General features: G+C 42.0%; 1 protein-coding gene across 1 annotated transcript in view; it reads right to left on the bottom strand.

Annotated features, from left to right (window-relative positions):
* Nucleotides 1–3,716: 3,716 nt before the first annotated feature.
* The window catches only part of LOC121382702 (RNA-binding protein MEX3B-like), a 28,030-nt gene continuing 13,425 nt past the window's right edge, over nt 3,717–18,321 (bottom strand). Inside the window, exon 2 of the mRNA XM_041512247.1 lies at nt 3,717–7,514. Coding sequence (XP_041368181.1) covers nt 5,989–7,514 — 1,526 coding nt within the window. The 3' untranslated portion in view covers nt 3,717–5,988. The remainder of the gene's footprint in view (nt 7,515–18,321) is intronic.

Below are 18,321 nucleotides of genomic sequence, written 5' to 3'. Positions count from 1 at the left end.
TTTGTTTTGTTTAACGACACAGCTGGAGCACATTAATTTAAATTAATCATCGGCTATTGGATGTCAAACATACGGTCATTTTGACACAATCATAGAGAGAAAACCAGCTACATTTGTCCATTAGTAGCAAGGGATCTTTTATATGCATAATCCCACATAATGGATAGCACATACCACGGCCTTTGATATACAAGTCGGGGTACGTTGGCGGCATACACCCGTTCAAAGGTGCCTTCATCGGTAGTATAGTGTATGTGGCGGCAACGGGTTTCCTATTTTTCTTTCGACCAAATGTAGAAATAATCATGCACACCAAATAGCGATAGTTTTTAATAAATGGGCGGAGATTCCTTTCCATTTCATTCTTAGAATAACTATGTTTCTGCCCATTTCTTTCCTTTAACCAGCAGACTGGTATATCAAAAGCCGTGGTATGTGCTATCCTGTCGGTGGGGTGGTGCATATAAAAGATCCCTTGTTAATGGAAAAAGGTGGCAGGTTTCCTTTTTAAGAGGGGGCGGGACATAGCCCAGTGATAAAGCGCTCGCTCGATGCCCGGTCGGTCTGGGATCGATCCCCGTCGGTGGCCCCATTGAGCTATTTCTCGTTCCAGCCAGTGCACAACGACTGACATATCAAAGACCGTGGTATGTACTACACTGTCTGTGGGATGGTGCACATAAAAGATACCTTCCTGCTAATTGAAAAGAGTAGCCCATGGAGTGGAGACAGCGGGTTTCCTCTCTCAATATATGTGTGGTCCTTAATCATGTCTGACACCATATAACCGTAAATAAAATGTGTTGAGTGAGTCATTAGATAAAACATGTCCTTCCTTCATTCCTTTCTCAGATTATATTTCAATATTACCAAAAGCCGATGATTAATAAATTAATGTGCTCTAGTGATATCATTAAACAAAACAAACTTTAACTTTTAATCTGCGAGTATTCAGAACGACTCGGTTCTGCCATTGAACACAGTAGCCGTTATTGATGCTATATGTTTGTATATAAGCATTACTCGTTCCCGAACACGAGCCCAGCATAGTAGAAACCTAATCCGTGGTAGCGACACGGTAATCCAACACTAGTGTTGTCAACATGATGATTGTTCTACAGTCGCCGTTAACCACAAGGCATACATCATACAAATTGTCATTGACCGTGTACAGAAGTCAGCCAGAAGTATATCAGTTGAGTCAGCGACCGGTGTATCAAAAACCGTGGTATGCATGGTCCAATCTGTCGGTATTCTTAGAGTATTCCGGGATATCTTATTTTAAACTGCAGCTGTTTACGTGTCTAACATATGGTTATTGGTCGAGAGAGATAGGTAACCCGTTGCCGTTATATACCAAAAGCAAAAAAGGGTATTTTATATTCAACAGGACAGTACTTTTCACGGCCCTTGATGTACCAGTCGTGGAGCACTGGTAGGAACGGGAGAAACAGTTTTTGTTTAACGACACCACTAGAACACATCATCGGCTATTGGAGTGCGAGTGCGAATAATGTTTACATGCTCAAATACCACTAGAGTTTTGAGCATGTCCGTCCCGGGGCCTGTCTCTGGATAGCCAGTGACTTGCACCGGGACAGAAAAAATTAAGGGGACAATTTTGAAATTTACATCCAAAAATTAATTAGTGGGCCTTTAAAATTTTGATGCGCATCTCTAATTAATATAATTTATATTAAAAAAATCTACTCATTAAATTTGGTCGCTAGATTAGATTGGGCGGTCAAAAAGCAATTAGATAGATATATAACTGGTGTGTGTGTGTGTGTGTGTGTGTGTGTGTGTGTGTGTGTGTGTGTGTGTGTGTGTGTGTGTGTGTGTGTGTGTGTGTGTGTGTGTGTGTGTGTGTGTGTGTGTGTGTGTGAAAATGGACAGAATTTTGAAAATAGCAATTAGTAGGATAATTTACAAGCCAAAAATAAAATGAATTGACTGCTCTGCCGATTATTTATAGGACAGTCCACAAATAAATAAGAGAAAGAAGAGACGATCGGACTATTTAATAATATTTTTAAAAATAATAATTTCGACATAAAATCGGCTATTGGATGTCAAACATTTGTTAAGTTCTGACACGTAGTCAACAGACGAAACCCGCTACACTTTTCGTAATGCAACAAGGAATCTTTTATACGCACTTTCCCATAGTCAGTACATATCACGATCATCGACCAGTTGTGGTGCACTGGTTGGAACGAGAAAAAAACAATCAGTTAAATGGATCCACCGAGGTCGTTCGATCCTGCGATGCAAGCACCTCACGTGTGACTCAACTGACTGAGCTAAATCTCGCCCCCTTTTAGAGATAAAAGCTGCTACGTTTTTCCATTAGTAGCAATGGATCTTTCATATGCACCATCCCAAAGACAGGATAACACATACCATAGGTTTTGATATACCAGTCGTGGTGCACTGCCTGGAACGAAGAAATAGCCCAATGGCCCCATCGACGGGGATCGATCCTAGACAGACCGCGCACCAGTCGAGCGTTTTATCACTAGACTATGTCCCGTCCCGCCACAGGATTTGTAAAGTTATGAGGAATTTATAACAGCAACAGATTTACATCTCAACTTTAGCAATGACCTGTGACCTATGAACTTGTTTTCGTAGAGATACACAAATGTACCAGGTTTACAGTAGTATTTTACATTTCTGTCGGATCAATGCCAAGTTGATCGATCACTTTCCACGAAACTTTGTCAAGGAGTGTAAATAAAGTTAAGAATTGGTTTGTTTAACAACACCACTAGGGCACATTGATCTATTAATCATCGGCTATTGGATGTCAACCATTTAGTAATTTTAACATATAGTCAAAGAGCAAATCCGCTACATTGTTCCATTAGTAGCAAGATATCTTTTAATGCACCAACCTACACACAGGATAAGACATACCACAGCCTTTAATATACCAGTCGTTGTGCACTGGTTATAACGAGAAATAGCCCAATGGTCGGCTGAGTGCTCGCTTGGGATGCTTGCGTCGCAGGATCGAACCACCTGGTTGGATCCATTCAACTTCTTTTTTCTTTCGTTCCAACCAGTGCACCACAACTGGTCAACGGCCGTGGTATGTGCTTTCCTGTGTAGGAAAGTGCATATAAAAGATCCCTCGTTGTATTGGAAAGATATAGCGGGTCTCATCTGACGACTACGTGTCAGAATTACATAATGTTTGACGTCCAATAGCCGATGATTAAATAATCAAAGTGCTCGTGTAGTGTCGTTGAACAAAACACAAAGTATCAGTATAGTACATTCTGAACCTCTCTAAACCGGATATCCCTTTTAACCAGACTTTTTACTTCATCACATGAGTGCCCAGTTTAGTGGGGGTTTCACTTATATTAAGTGAATATACATAAAAATATATAGATTTTAATAGGAACACAGTCGCAAACGACACCACTAGAGCACACTGAATTATTAATCGTCAGCTATGTCAAATATTTGGTAAGTTGATTTGGAGAAACTCCGCTACATTTTTTTCATTAGCACAGCATAAGATCTTTTATATGCACTTTCCTACAGACAGGACATCACATACCAAGGCCTTTGATATATCAGTTGTGGTGCACTAGCTGGAACGAGAAACAACCCCGCCAACCACACATAAAAGTTAAAGTTTATTTGTTTATAATCTAAATTTCTACGCTTTACACATCATGGCTAAAATGAACACAAACAATTGATCACCTTGAACATGACTTTAATGGCAGAAAAATAAAACTCTTACATCTTTATAATTCTGAAGTTCAGCAAATATAATATTGGTAACGACCTCTTGGGCCAGTAAAATAAAAATATCTTCATGTACTTTTTTACGTGTTACAAACCTTTGTAGTCATTCTACAATATACACACAGAATGGTAAATAATATTAAAATAGAAAATTCTAAACTATAGCTGGATGTGTGCAACAACTTAGGTTTTGTCTTTGTAGTACATCTATTTATACAAATAATATATAATATATAATTTATATATAATATATTTTTTAAGAAAAAGCATAAACATTCAAGTATCATAAACATTTAAGCCCAACCTGGGCACGTGACAATATTGATAAAATAAATTCTATTTTCATCTCACTTTCTTCCACAGACTAAAAAATACTTTGCCAGCTGGGTAAAATATAGTTCGTTAAAAAAAATAATAATAAAGAACAGAAACTTTTTTTCGCAATTGTATGCCGCATTTTTGTCCTCGAACATATTAATATACAAACAATAAACAAAGTTAATTGCATCTCTATGGCAACGGACGTCATCCGTAGTAACATTAATAAACAACAGACATTAAATATGCGAGAATGCTCAGATATGTGCGTCCGACCGTCCGACCGCCCGCCCCCCTGTATGCCATACTTCGGAAGAAATAATAAAAAATTATGCATCATTATTTAATTAAGAAGCGATAGCAAACGCCCTGAGGAACACTGGCAAGTTGTGTCATTACCGAGATTCTAGTCAAATAACCCATCCACAATTAACTTTCACGATTCCATCTCCATTTTCAATATGGCTTCTGTTAAAAGCAAAATCACTTTCGGTGGCCGGAGTTTGTCGGAGTTTCACGAACATATCCGAGAATTCCCGAACGACATTTCAAGCGATCCCAGCGTGACGTCACAACAGTCACATATAGAACATCTTTAAGTGTTTTTTTTCTGAACACTGAACAAATATATATTCAAATAATAAAATACTCTTACAAGTATAATATAATACTTTTCAATAAACGCACATTTGTGTAGCTTGCTTATATTATATATTTCCAGGCTGTATTCGATCGAAATCTCCAGAACGCACAAAGAACAATTTTAAAAATACAAAATTTTATTTAGACTTGTGTTAGCGATCAAAATGACGTTAGCGTAGGCTAAACTCAGATCTCGTATGGAAGAAGGCTAACTCAGATCTCGGTGGAAGACAATAAAAGCTGCACGTACGGTTTGACCAAAGAATCGTGAATCAGACGGTTTAGCGTAGTAAAGGAGTAAAGATACACTGAATGACAAACAAAACGCGGGCAAATAAATACAAATAATCTGTAAGTACTCCCTATGGTGCAACGTATAAAATATCATATGAATTAAAAAAGAAAATCTCTTCGTTTAAATATCCGTCAGCTTGAAAACAGAAAATTCAATTGTTCTATTCCATGTCGCTCTCTGAAACACATTTTATTATTCTGCACCTCGCGTTTTCGTTTTTGTCCCTCAGTATATTTAGAATATTTAAATTGAATTATTAGAGCCAAAAGGTGCCATCTTCAATTTTTGTTTCAGCGTTTGCTACATAAATATAACACCGTCTTGCTGGCACAACTTATATTATACAGATAGTAGCTTTCTTCTTCTTCAAAGAAAAAGTGCAATAGAATATTCACAAGTAAGTTTAGGTACAACTTATATTATACAGATAGTAGTTTTCTACAAAATACATTGTGCAATTGAATATTCACAGGAAAATTTAGGAAAATTCAATATAAGACAGAATGACATTCATCATTTCAGTGTGCAAACGTAACTCAATTTTGGCAAAAATAGCGGTAACACCTTTTGGCTCAAACAGGTCACCGTAATAAGTTTGAAAATATGACAAAGGTTAATGATTATGCTATTAGGTAGTAGCAATTCCATCTTTGAAATCCTTCAATTTCGGTCGAAAACACCCTCGAATAGTTTATATTATAATTTAATAAACACATATATTATAATAATAATAATATAATAATTAATAATAGTACCATTCATACAAATCAATAAGTATGTAGCTGACACGGTAATCTCATAACTTCTGAAAATACGACAAAAAACACGATACAGAAGAAAAAAATAACGAAGGGGGGGGGGGGGGGGGGGGGCGCTATTAGAAAAAAAAGGTTTTTGGAGTATCATTGGCAATTAATAAAATAAAACAGTGGGGTGGGGGTGGGGGAGAGGTGGATGGGTAAAATAAATCAAGAAAATATACGGATTGCCTGAGTTGGTGTTTGCTGACACACAGGGCAGAACCTGTCACTGGCCGGTCGCCCCATGATGAGGCCCGCGCACTCCATACAGAACAGGTTATGGCCGCAAGGCACGAGTGCCGCCACGACGTTGCTTTCCGAACAGATCATGCAATGTTTTCGTGGTCGGGCGAGGCCGCCGACGACGTTGACGTTGCCGCTGCACCCGATTGCATCGCTGGACAAGTTGGGGATGGGACTCGTCGTCCCGGGGCTGCAGCTCGTCGGTGACCCGCTCGACGTCGACGACATGCCGTTGACGCCGTTCGTCGTGTAACAGCCGCCCATCATGGACGCCGCCGACGAGAAACCGTTCATGCCGTTGGTGAGCGGGTCGCTGCGGATGCGACGCACCAGGGGGTGGTCTCCCGGCGACGTCGTGCCCGTCGACAGGTTCGTATTGCTTAAGGGACTAGCGCTTCGGCAGCTGCCGTTGTCCAGCATCGGCGGCGATATTCGGGACGATCCGCCGGCGAAGCTGCTGCTGCGGCGCGGACTGCTGCTGCTGTTGCTGTGGCACGGCGGCGAGTTGCCGCTGACGTTGCCGTTGTTAGCACTACTACCGAACAGAGAGACTAGATGGTTGTGGTTGTCGCTAAAGTCCGGCCACATGGAAGGAGATGGGGGGATGGGGTCGAAGGAGGGTGACCCGATGCCCTCGTCGTTGTTCTCGTACACTCCGAACGCACTGAAGCTGTTTCCGAAACCGTTCGAGATGGGGTTCGTGAACTCGGCCATCTTGTTCGAGCTGCCGTTGCTGCTCACAGGCGGGAAGTTGAAGATCGTCGGCTCCTGCACGCGCCGGATGCCGTTGCTGGTGGTGGTCACGGAGCCGCTGCCGTAGGAAGTGAACGCCGAGTTCGACGACGACGACGACGACTGTGGTTTGTAGATGGAGCCCATGGAGCCCATGAAGTCTCCGCCGTTCAGTTCGTGGAACCCGGAGTCGAGCCCGTTACTGTGGAACTCATCGGCGTTAGCGTTGGGCGGCAGCGACGCCGTGTCTACCAGCCCTCCCGTGCGCGTTGCTATGTGGCTCTCGATTTCCTGTCGGGACCGCTCGACATTCTCCGGCAGGCCCGTCACTTCGAATACTGGTTCTTTGTCTCGACTAGGGGTCACTATGTACGTGTGAGTCTGTTGCTGTATTCGTTTAATTGTCGCCCCTTTCGGCCCGACCACCAGCCCGACCACACGGTAAGGAACTCGCACTTGTATGGTCACCTGCCCAGGGGCGTTGGGACTGGGCGGGCCGGGCGCGAGTCCCGTGCTGTTGTTCGAACCGACGCTCGACACACTACTGTTCCTCCGCGACGCGCGAATCTGGCTGAAATGCTCGGCGGCCGACAGAATCTCCTTCTTGGCCGCGCAGACGTCCTCCTTCCTGCCAGTCACCACGAACACCGGCTCCTCCCCTCGCACCGGCGTCTTGATGTACGTGTTCGTCTTGGCTCGCAGAGCTTTTATTTTGCAACCTGGAAAACAAAATAGCAAAACGTCAACAGACTGAAGAGAAAAAAACCAACAACAACATATTGGTGTACGGCAATTCCATTTGTCCGTAATCTGTATCCGTATCCGTAATTCACAATGCATACAGTGGTCGGATACGCACACACGTACGAAGTGCGTGTAAATGGAATCTACTCGACCTATTGGCATAGTGATGTTGATTACACATTACGTATACGCTTGTGGATTACGGACAAATGGAATTTGCGCATAACAACACCCATAATGTACAAAACATTGACACAATTCGACTGACCGATGGTTACAATTTAAAGCATTTTTCAAAACTTCAGATTTTTTTAATCTGATCATTATTCAGTATAGAATTCATATATTTCTGATTAAGTCCATATCATAATATGCATATTTAAACATTCATTAGACTACCTTAATTTTTATGTCTATAGAATTAACCGCCACTCAATTCAATTAAATGGCTACGACGACCATTTAGCCTTTTGATAAATGTATTGACTTATCATCTGTAACGAACATGGCAGGAAGAAGTGCGTGGATGTAATTGTGACGAAAATACTGGTATTTAAAGTAAATAAATTGGCTGAAATTGTACGTCAGTCAAACCATGGATTGCATTATGACCCATGGTCTGTTGACACTAGAACGACTTTTGTCTCTCTAGATACACAGTGGCGTAACTAGTTAAGAGGTAAAGCGCCCGCTTGATGCGCGGTTGGTCTAGAATCGATCCCAGTCTGTGGTCCCATTGAGCCATTTTCCATTCCAGCAACTGGCATATCAAAGACCAAGGTCTGTGGGTTGGTACATAAAGAGATCCCTTGCTGCTAATGGAAACTTATGTAGCGGGGTTCCTCTCTCTAACATAAGTAAGACTATGCGTCGAAACTATGTAGCGGGGTTCCTCTCTCTAACATAAGTAAGACTATCATGCGTCGAAACTATGTAGCGGGGTTCCTCTCTCTAACATAAGTAAGACTACCATGCGTCCAAACTATGTAGCGGGGTTCCTCTCTCTAACATAAGTAAGACTATGCGTCGAAACTATGTAGCGGGGTTCCTCTCTCTAACATAAGTAAGACTAGCATGCGTCGAAACTATGTAGCGGGGTTCCTCGGTTCCTCTCTCTAACAAAGTAGACTATCATGCGTCGAAACTATGTAGCGGGGTTCCTCTCTCTAACATAAGTAAGACTATGCGTCGAAACTATGTAGCGGGGTTCCTCTCTCTAACAAAGTAAGACTATGGCGTCGAAATGACTAAATGCTTGACATCCAATGATTAATAAATCAATGTGCCCTAGCGATGTCGTTAAACAGAAACGTTTAATTTTAGACACACAATACGCTTTGATTGTGTGACAAAATTGCATCACATTCTGTAGATGTGTGGACTAAATGGTTAGTAGATTGAGTCGCTTTGGGTTTTAGATCTCGTCTTAATGAGATGGAAACCAGATCTGCTTTTAGGAAAATACATTTAGATTCTATACGTTCATTAGCGTACTAAATTCGAATTCTCTCGGGTTTTCGCTCTTGTTGGTGTATTTTTATAATGGACCCAAATGGCGGTTCTAACAATCACTACGATTTTCATACTTGCTGCGTTTCCTAATGTCTTAAATATACAAAACCAAATTAGTGTTTTTAGTTCTGTAGTTGACAAATACAGAAACAAAAAGAAACTAATATTTTACTTTTACAATACAATATTTTTAATAGAAACTGAAAAGAAAACGTACAAAATGTTACTCCTTACGTCATATTTCAGAAATAATTCACAATTTGCGTAAAAGCACCCCCGCGATTCTGTATTACTATCACCAACTAGCAACTGACTGATACATTCCCCCCAATAAACTACAACACAACAGAATTCCAAGAACGCATGATTGCATTTACTTATGACACGACAGAATGCATTTGTATCGGTGCCAAAGTAAGCGGTTGATAAATACAACCCCCATCACCAACAGAATACATTTCCCCCCAAAATGTACAAGGAATGAATGTTTTAAACTATGGTGTTACATGTGGTTAGACAGAGGAGGCAGAGAGAAAGAGATATATGAAAAAGGAGTTAACAGGTGGGGGGGGGGGGGGGGGAGAGAGAGAGAGAGAGAGAGAGAGAGAGAGAGAGAGAGAGAGAGAGAGAGAGAGAGAGAGAGAGAGACAGACACACACACACACACAGAAATGGATGGAAAGATACAGTGTGCCAGAAATAATAGGAGAACAAGTGAGAGACAGCCATATACACACAGACAGACAGACAGACAGACAGATATACACACACACATGCAAAGTGAGGGAAACACGCTGCTTGCCAACGTAAGCTACTCTTACTGAAAGTTAATACGTTCGTTTATATGCACTTCTCAATAGACAGAACAGTATGTACAACATTTAATGTACCAGTCGTACTCCGACCAGTCACACTTCTGCTGAGCGCTGTACCACTTGGGACCACACCCAGAACCTCAGAATACGACTCATAGCTACTGGTTTACGGAATGCACTAAAACTAGACGTTAATGAGAGACTGCTCGTGTTGTTACTAGCCAACATACCAGAGACTGTTATGCTCGATATCCGATACCGGCTTTAAGATAGGTACGGAATCAAATTACCCAAAGAGTAGCATTGGTGCGACTTCAGCGGGCCGGCTGATAAGGGAAATGGAATCTACATATTAAGAACAAATTCCGGGGCATCCCTATCAGTAGGAAAACACCACACCTTCCGATAACTCCAATGTTTCTGCCGTCAGACTGAATTCGGTTATGCGATATTGGACTAACATTTAGTTTAAAAACAACACTAGCGCACACTGACTTGTTAAACATCTGCTATAGCCTACTTTAAGTGAAATATACTCAAATATTGGAGGACACCCGCTACATTTTTCCATTAGCAGAAAGGGTTCTTTTATTAAGTACTCTCTCGCAGACAGGGCAACACATACCCCTGCCTTTGATATACTAGTCGTGGTGCAATGGTTGGGACGGGAAAGCGAACAGAGAAGACAATTATATAAGCAGTCATCCTGGTCCATTGGTATCTACGGCAGTTGGTCGTTTAATACATGTAAATATGTGCTGCATATTACAGGTGATTGACGGAAAATTGCAAGCTGGCCTCTTCACGAAGATGGCCGTTTTCTAATAGAGTTGGTTGGTTAACTGAACAGGTACGACTGTATAACGTAACTCATAAATGATGCCATACTTTTATCTTTATCTATATACAGTATCACAGGTGTACACTCCAAATACACCACCCCTCCCCCACTCTACACGTACAATCTGTCAGCCGTTCACCTACTCCACTAACGCCGCCTCTACTCCATACACCATGATGTCTCCCTCCACCGCTCTACACATAATCTACACATACAATCTGAGCTGTCCACCCAATTCTACTTCCACTCCCCCCCCCCCCCCCCCCCCCCCCCAACTCTTCTCCACTCCAAATACACTAGTATCCTTCCCACTTCCCACCATCTGTCAGTTGTTCACCCTCAGCTAACTGCCCCTCTCCCCCAAACAGACAGCTGAGTTGGTCGTCTGCAAGACGTGAACAAAGCGTCGAGTGTCTGTAGCAGACGGCAGTAGCAGCAGGCAACCCGCCAGATCGAGCAGCATCGTCTGCTCGCAGGTGAAACCGAGCACGTCTTGCAGAGGGAGATAAGCCAGTGAACAGTTAATTACTCTGCGCAATCTCAGCGTGTGCGCCCAACTCGGGCACGTTATCGAGGCGAGCTTTATAAATAACCGGCAAACACAAGCAGTAAACAACTCTTCGAATTGGTAAACTCCAAGACCAACTTCACATTTAGGACGAGCTATTACATTAATGTGTAGTTCCTACTGCAGGTTTAAATTACAGCAATAGTATTCGTCAAGCATTCCAAAGGGCGTAAGCTGAAACCCATCGAAACAATTTTATTCTATCCGGCTGCTGAAATTAGTAGCAAGACGAGTCGAATAAGCGTAGAAGCGACAACGAGTAAAACACGTGTCTTAAATTTAATATGCGAATAAATCAGTGCGGTGAAAGCGAGAAATAGATTATCGTTTCTGTGGTATCGAACTCGTAAGCATTCAAATGCTAAGCAAATACATTTTAATGATTTAACAGCAGACTGTCTTGCCAACTGCACGTATTGCTTCCGTATTAATGACCTACTGGCCCACTACTGACCCGCAATATTTTCCCATTAGTAGCAAGGGATCTCTTATATACTCTATCCCACAGACAGGATAGCACACACCGCGACCGTTGATATATCAGTCGTGGCGCACTGGCTGGAACGAGAAACAGACCAATGGGCCAACCGACGGAGATCGATCCCAAACCGATCGCGCACCAAGCGTGCGCTTTACCACTCCCGTCTTGGGTGAAGGAAACTGGCTCACGTCAGAATCTGCGCCCAGGACAGGCGTGCGCTACAACATCATGCTCTCAACGTGCACGTTAAAGTATTCCTTGTTCTTGTCCTTGTCCAACGTGTGACTATTCATTTCGTTTCTTTCCGTGCTTATATCCAATTAAGGTTCAGCACGCTGTCCTGGGCACACACCTCGGGTATCTGGGCTGTTTGTCCAGGGCAGAGGGTTAGGTGTTAGTGAGAGTGAAGAGGGTGTAGTGGTCACACACCTACCCATCTAGTTAAAACTCGCTCAGCCACGACGCCACCGAGGCCGGTGTGACCCTTGAAAACTGACAAAAGACTAGTAAATGTATTGAAAGTCTATTTTGTTTAACGACACCACTAGAGCACATTGATTTATTAATTATCGGCTATTGGATGCCAAACATGGTAATTCTGACACGAAGTCATCAAAGGAAATCCGCTACATGTTACCTATGTCGCAAGGGCTATTTTATATGCACTTTCCCACAGACAGGAAAACACATACATCGGCTATCGGCTGTCAAAACAAGTACATGAACTGATGAATGAATTATCAACATCAGTATAAAAAATAAAAATAAAATAATAAAAAATCTGTAAGTATCACAGGTAATTTGGTATCTCTTTAAGAGTTTCAAAAACATTTAAGGGTGGAATCGAAATGATACCATCACAGTTCTTCTACCAAATATATTTTTACTAGTTTCCTTCAGTTAAAAACAAAACACACAAGAGGTATCGGGGTACAGTAAATGGAGTAATATAAGTGTCTTCTCTGGCTAAACAAAAAGGACGCCCTTTTTTTGTATTACCCCCCCCCCCCCCCCCCCCCCCCCCCACCACACACACCTTCTTGCCAATACCAACAACCCTGATTACCACCTTCTTATATACACATTACACAACATTTGAAAATTAATAAACCCACATATCCTTGAATTCAAAGTTCGACTCTTCAAGAGACAAAAAGTTTTCTAAAAGCCTAAACTATACTGGCATACGTTGCAGCCATTACTGTAGACTTGACTGTCTAACAGTAGTAGCACTCGTACACATGTAGCAAACGTCCTAAATTACGCAGAAGATCGACCCACTTGTGACTGACTGGAGGCCGTCGTCTAAGCAGGTCACATACAGAGAGAGATATCTGGCGCGGGAGAGAGTCGCAGATTCCCACTGCATCCTTTGTCACAAGCATTGTATCGATCCGTCGCCGCGACACAAATACCAGTCGCCACGTTCAGCGAAACCGAACGCATCTGACCACGCTGACGACAGTAGTACGGTTAATTCACGGCCATCAGTCACATCTAGATGGCAAAAAACGTGACACAATTCAGGGTAGGACCTAGCCTGAAGTCACTATGGGTTGGGGGGGATAGGGTGGTCAGTAGAAAAAAATAATAGTGTACAATTAAACGATATTGACGGTAGTACTACGGTTAATCCACAGCCATCAGTTAAAAAGTTACGTTTTTACTGAACGACAACACTAGAGCACACTGGATTATTAATCAGCGGCTATCGGATGTCAAGCATTTAATTCTGACATTAAGTCTTAAAGAGGAAACCAGCTACATTTATTTGCATTTGGAGCAAGGGATCTTGAATATGCACCATCCCACAGACAGAATAGCACATACCAGAGCCGTTGATATACCAATCGTTGTGCACTGGCTGGAACGAGAAATATCCCGGCCATCAGTCACATCTAGATCGCAAAAATCATGACAGTTCAGGGCAGTAACTAGTGTGAAATTACACTGGGAGGTCAGTAAAAACATTTAACAATTAGAAACAAGAGGCACTATTAAACTACTCCCCCACCAACAATTTCAAATTGTTCAGCCACAAAGTACAGCCTTGACATTATAACAATCACTTGCTAAACAAAAATAAGGCATTCGTGTCGGAGTACATGTACTATTGTTCCAACATTACATCACATTCCAGCTAAAGTCTTGGGCATCTAACCAAATGTATCTGTCGCCCAATGGTTAGTGTCTGTCGCCGTATAAAGCAATCAAACAGGCGTCTATACACTAATCCTACCCAACAGTGATCTGAACGCCTGCTTGGATGACACGCATTTATAACAATTATTTATAACACTCTTCATTTAACATTAAGCCCCAAACACAACCTTATGTTTCACACTGTGGGTAGTATTAATACTCCAGCGCAATCGTCGGTACAAGTTGCAATTCATCAGTCGCCATCTTAAGTAAAAACAAAGCCATTAATGCACATTTAACAGTAGCACTAGTGATCCTAAACGATTGCACAGCCAAATAGTTAGAAGAAAAGGGCAAGATTACGCTATATCACAATTCATCCGCTGCAAAAATCAGCCAAAAAAAATAAAAGAAAGAAAGAAAAAGAAATCCGTTAATTTTTACAATGGTCGTAGCACCGTTACTTAAAAGTCCACTAGAATTCCATTGCCCCAACAGTCCAGTGGTTTTAGCCTAAGCAGTGAATACATTCAACTGATTTGGGTTTTCTCGTTCCAACCAGTGCATCACAGCTGGTCAAAAGCTATGGTATGTGCTTTCTTGTCTGTGGGAAAATGCATATAAACGAAACCCTTGCTGCTAAATGGAAAAATGTAGCGGGTTTCCTCTGATGACTACGTGCAAGAATTACCAAATGTTTGACATCCAATAGTCGATTATTAATAATACAATGTACTCAAGTGGTGTCGTTAAACAAAAACTTTTAAAGTCCACTTGAATTCCAAATACCTCAACATAACCCAGTGGTCTGAGCCCTGGTAGAGATGATGCCAAATAATAACTCGTCATGCATTTTAGCAAACATAAACCCAGACTAGGTAATACATAAACTTGATTTTCCAACCCATTGGTACCATTGTTTCAAGGTCTGGTGAAAAACCGTCAAAACATTGCGATAGATAAACGAGGAGTCACCCCCAATACATAACATACATCAGCCGAAACAAAGCCAATTTGGTTCATGGTCATCGTAAACTCCGGAAATTAAGACATGACATAACGAGTTACTTTTGTCCGTGTTTCTATTCCAGGAGTAACCATACATACTACTACTTCGGCCGAGCCCTTTCGGAACACAGAAGCCAAAGTAACTGGAAAGACTGGATACGAGTGTTAAAAACGTCTGCCTCAGAAACATCAGACAAAAACTGTATGACACAGCAACACATGCCAATCGTGTTAAAAGGACGTTTTCGTCAAGCTCTGGCTCCGTATTATTCAACGTAAAGTCAGTCAACGTATGATATTTATTACCTACATACGTACACAGTACGTAGATAAGTATCATGTATTGATTTAACTACGTTTATATGTATTCGGAGACTGGCTTTAAATTAATTGTCTTTCTTACCCATTTCAAAATTCACAAAGACCCCCAAAATATGCAGAATTCAACAAAGCAACGCTACCAGGTAGTACCTATTACTGTAGTATAAAGAACATTAATACATATTGGGGGAGGGGAGGGGGGGGGGGAGGGGAGGGGGGGGGGAGGATTCACCAACAAAGTTACATTTTAATAAGAATAATGTGCGACTTAACTACTTAGTGTTACATAATAGATACGTTAATGTGTCATAATAATCAAAATTGAATACAAATTAACTTCAGCTGTTTTCAAATCGTACTGTGTTTAAAAATTATATATATAATTTTTACGCCAATTATACCTCAGTTCCACCTCACCCCTTTCAAACGACCATGTATTTTTGGAATTAAGCCGCCGACGGAACCTGCAATCATGACAGGTAATATATCATTACTGGAATCGCTTTACCACATGCATCATGAGCATCAACAATGTGCAGGGATTCCGATTCGGAGCACGCACCTGAGTCCGCTCGAACACGCTCCAGCAACGAGCTAGGTTTTCAACGATCCCAGGAATGAACCCTAGAATTGTTTACATCACATGGCGCCCTGTAGAGTCATCTCATACCCGTGGTCCTGCCGTCGTGTTGGGGCACTCACCAACTACCATCTACGTGTATAACTAATGTCATCATTCATGGCGAAGAGCCTTTTTTTCATAATAGAACTAGTGTACATTGCCGTGAAATGTCAACCGGCATATTGCTCATTCGGCCTGGCAGGCAGGCAGTAAGGCAAATAAGGCACACCGCACGCTTGCACAAATGCATGCACGCAAGATATATGGAGATGTACGTGTATAAATATACATATAGTATGCAGCAATTATTGCAATGTGTGTGTAGGCGATACAAGTCACATACTACGTAAATGAAAAAATATCCCGACACATTCAAGAGGGTGGACGTTTAGGCCACACACACATCCATTCCTTTTTGCTGAAAACTGTCAGTCACTATCGACTATTTAAGACTGCAGCCTTCCAAAGACATTAAAACAAACCGCAGAACGTCAATCCCACCTAGATTCGATACTAGATCTTCCCGTGCCGCATGACGTCAGTCCCACCTAGATTCGATACTAGATCTTCCCGTGCCGCATAACGTCAGTCCCACCTAGATTCGATACTAGATCTTCCCGTGCCGCATTATCTACAGCAGCAGAGCAGATCTGCTTTATTGCAAATGTCTCTCCACATGAACGTATTCCGATACATTCATGAATTATTGATCAATTATCAGTTTGTTTTGTTTAACGATACAAGTAAGGGCCATTGATTTACGTTAACCATTGGCTATAAATGGATGTAAAACATTTGTCAAGTCTTGACATGTAGTGCTAGAGAAAACCCGCTACATTTTTCCATTAGCAGCAAGGGATCTTTTATATGCATATCATTATCCCATATGCTAGACAACACATAGCACGGCCTCTGATATATCAGTCTCGCGACACTAGCTGGGACGGGGGAGGGGCAGGGGGAACGCAGTCAAATAATGGATTCAGAGGGTTCGACCCTACGACCCAAGGACTTCAGGCAAGCGCTGTACCGTCTGAGCGAGAGTCCGCCGCAGGACGACCGTCACTCTCAGAAGGTCCGTTATCCCATAAATGTGTTATTTAACGTAACCGATACAGCAGTTCTAAAAAATACTTCCCATCGCCCACCCCCGCAATCCGCACCTATTTAATTACTCAGCACGCGAAATCATGATACACTCCCTGCCAACATTCTTGCAAACAGCAACAGAAAATAAATATTTACAAGATTCATCCAGACAAACCTGATTTGATTTTTTTTTTTTTAAATAAGTCTCGCCTGGGCAACCGGTGGAGTAAAACCTGATTAAAAAAAGCGTGGGTTTATCATTGGTACCAGTCTACTCTTTCCGGTGATATCACGCCATACTTTAGATTCCTTTTCTTTGACCCAGTTTCCCCAAACATCATGTCGAGCTTAATTAACGACAAGGTATTACACTGGGCTTGGCAGTCAAGGTAAATCGGTCTCGTTACCAAGACTAGAAAACAAGGTTAGCTAAGTAGGACAGACATAAATATAAGGCCATGACGAATTAATTATGTTTCGAGTGCATCTATCGCACTGGAAATGGTTATAACAGTTGGTGTCTTAATGAAGACTACGACAGATGGTCTAATTATCAAGAAGAAACCCGTTGCCGGGACAGGCTACTACCGAACAGCAACAACTTCCTAAAAATTCCTAAACGTACTTTCATAGACATGACGGCACACACACACACACACATTCTGAATTCCGCAGTTACATTTATAGCAGCAAACAGGATGTGAGAAGAATGAATAAATACACTGAACTGATTTTGTATAACTATGTATTCTGGTAGGCAGTAAATGGCGTGTGCTACAACAGCTTGTTCTGAATGTGCACATTAAAACCTATTATCTGACCTAGGGCAATAAAATAACTCCAAAATTGTATACAAGGCTTAGAGGTTATTGTATATTTTAATAACAATCTCACACATGCGATATCAATAACCACTGAAACTGGATGTTGCGTTTTCAGTGGAGGTCAGTATATTACACCAGTTGTATGACACTGGATGGAACAGAATCAACTTACTGCTTCCACCCAAACCAGTCGAACCTACGAACCATGGTTACTGGTACCATAGACGAACGCTCCACCAGAACCCACTAAACTATATCCTGCATTCAGTATTGAAATGTTAAAAAAAAAAAAAAAACCCACCCAAAACCCGGAATGTTACGACACTCGACACATTTTAAACTGAGGTTATTAGGCGACACGTAGTCCAGTGGCAAAGCGTTCGCTTGATGCAAGGTTGGTCTAGGATCGATCCCCATCGGTGGACCCTTGGGCTATTTCTCGTTCCAGCCAGTGCTCCACAACTGGTGTAACAAAGGCCGTGGTATGTACTATGGGATGGTGCATATAAAAGATCCCTTGCTGCTAATCGAAAATAGCCCATGAAGTGGCGACAACGGG

This window comes from Gigantopelta aegis, chromosome 2 (assembly GCF_016097555.1).
Source record: "Gigantopelta aegis isolate Gae_Host chromosome 2, Gae_host_genome, whole genome shotgun sequence".
Lineage (NCBI taxonomy): Eukaryota > Metazoa > Mollusca > Gastropoda > Neomphalida > Peltospiridae > Gigantopelta > Gigantopelta aegis.
The sequence above is the reverse complement of the archived record's forward strand: the minus strand, read 5'-3'. Positions and strand labels throughout refer to the sequence as shown.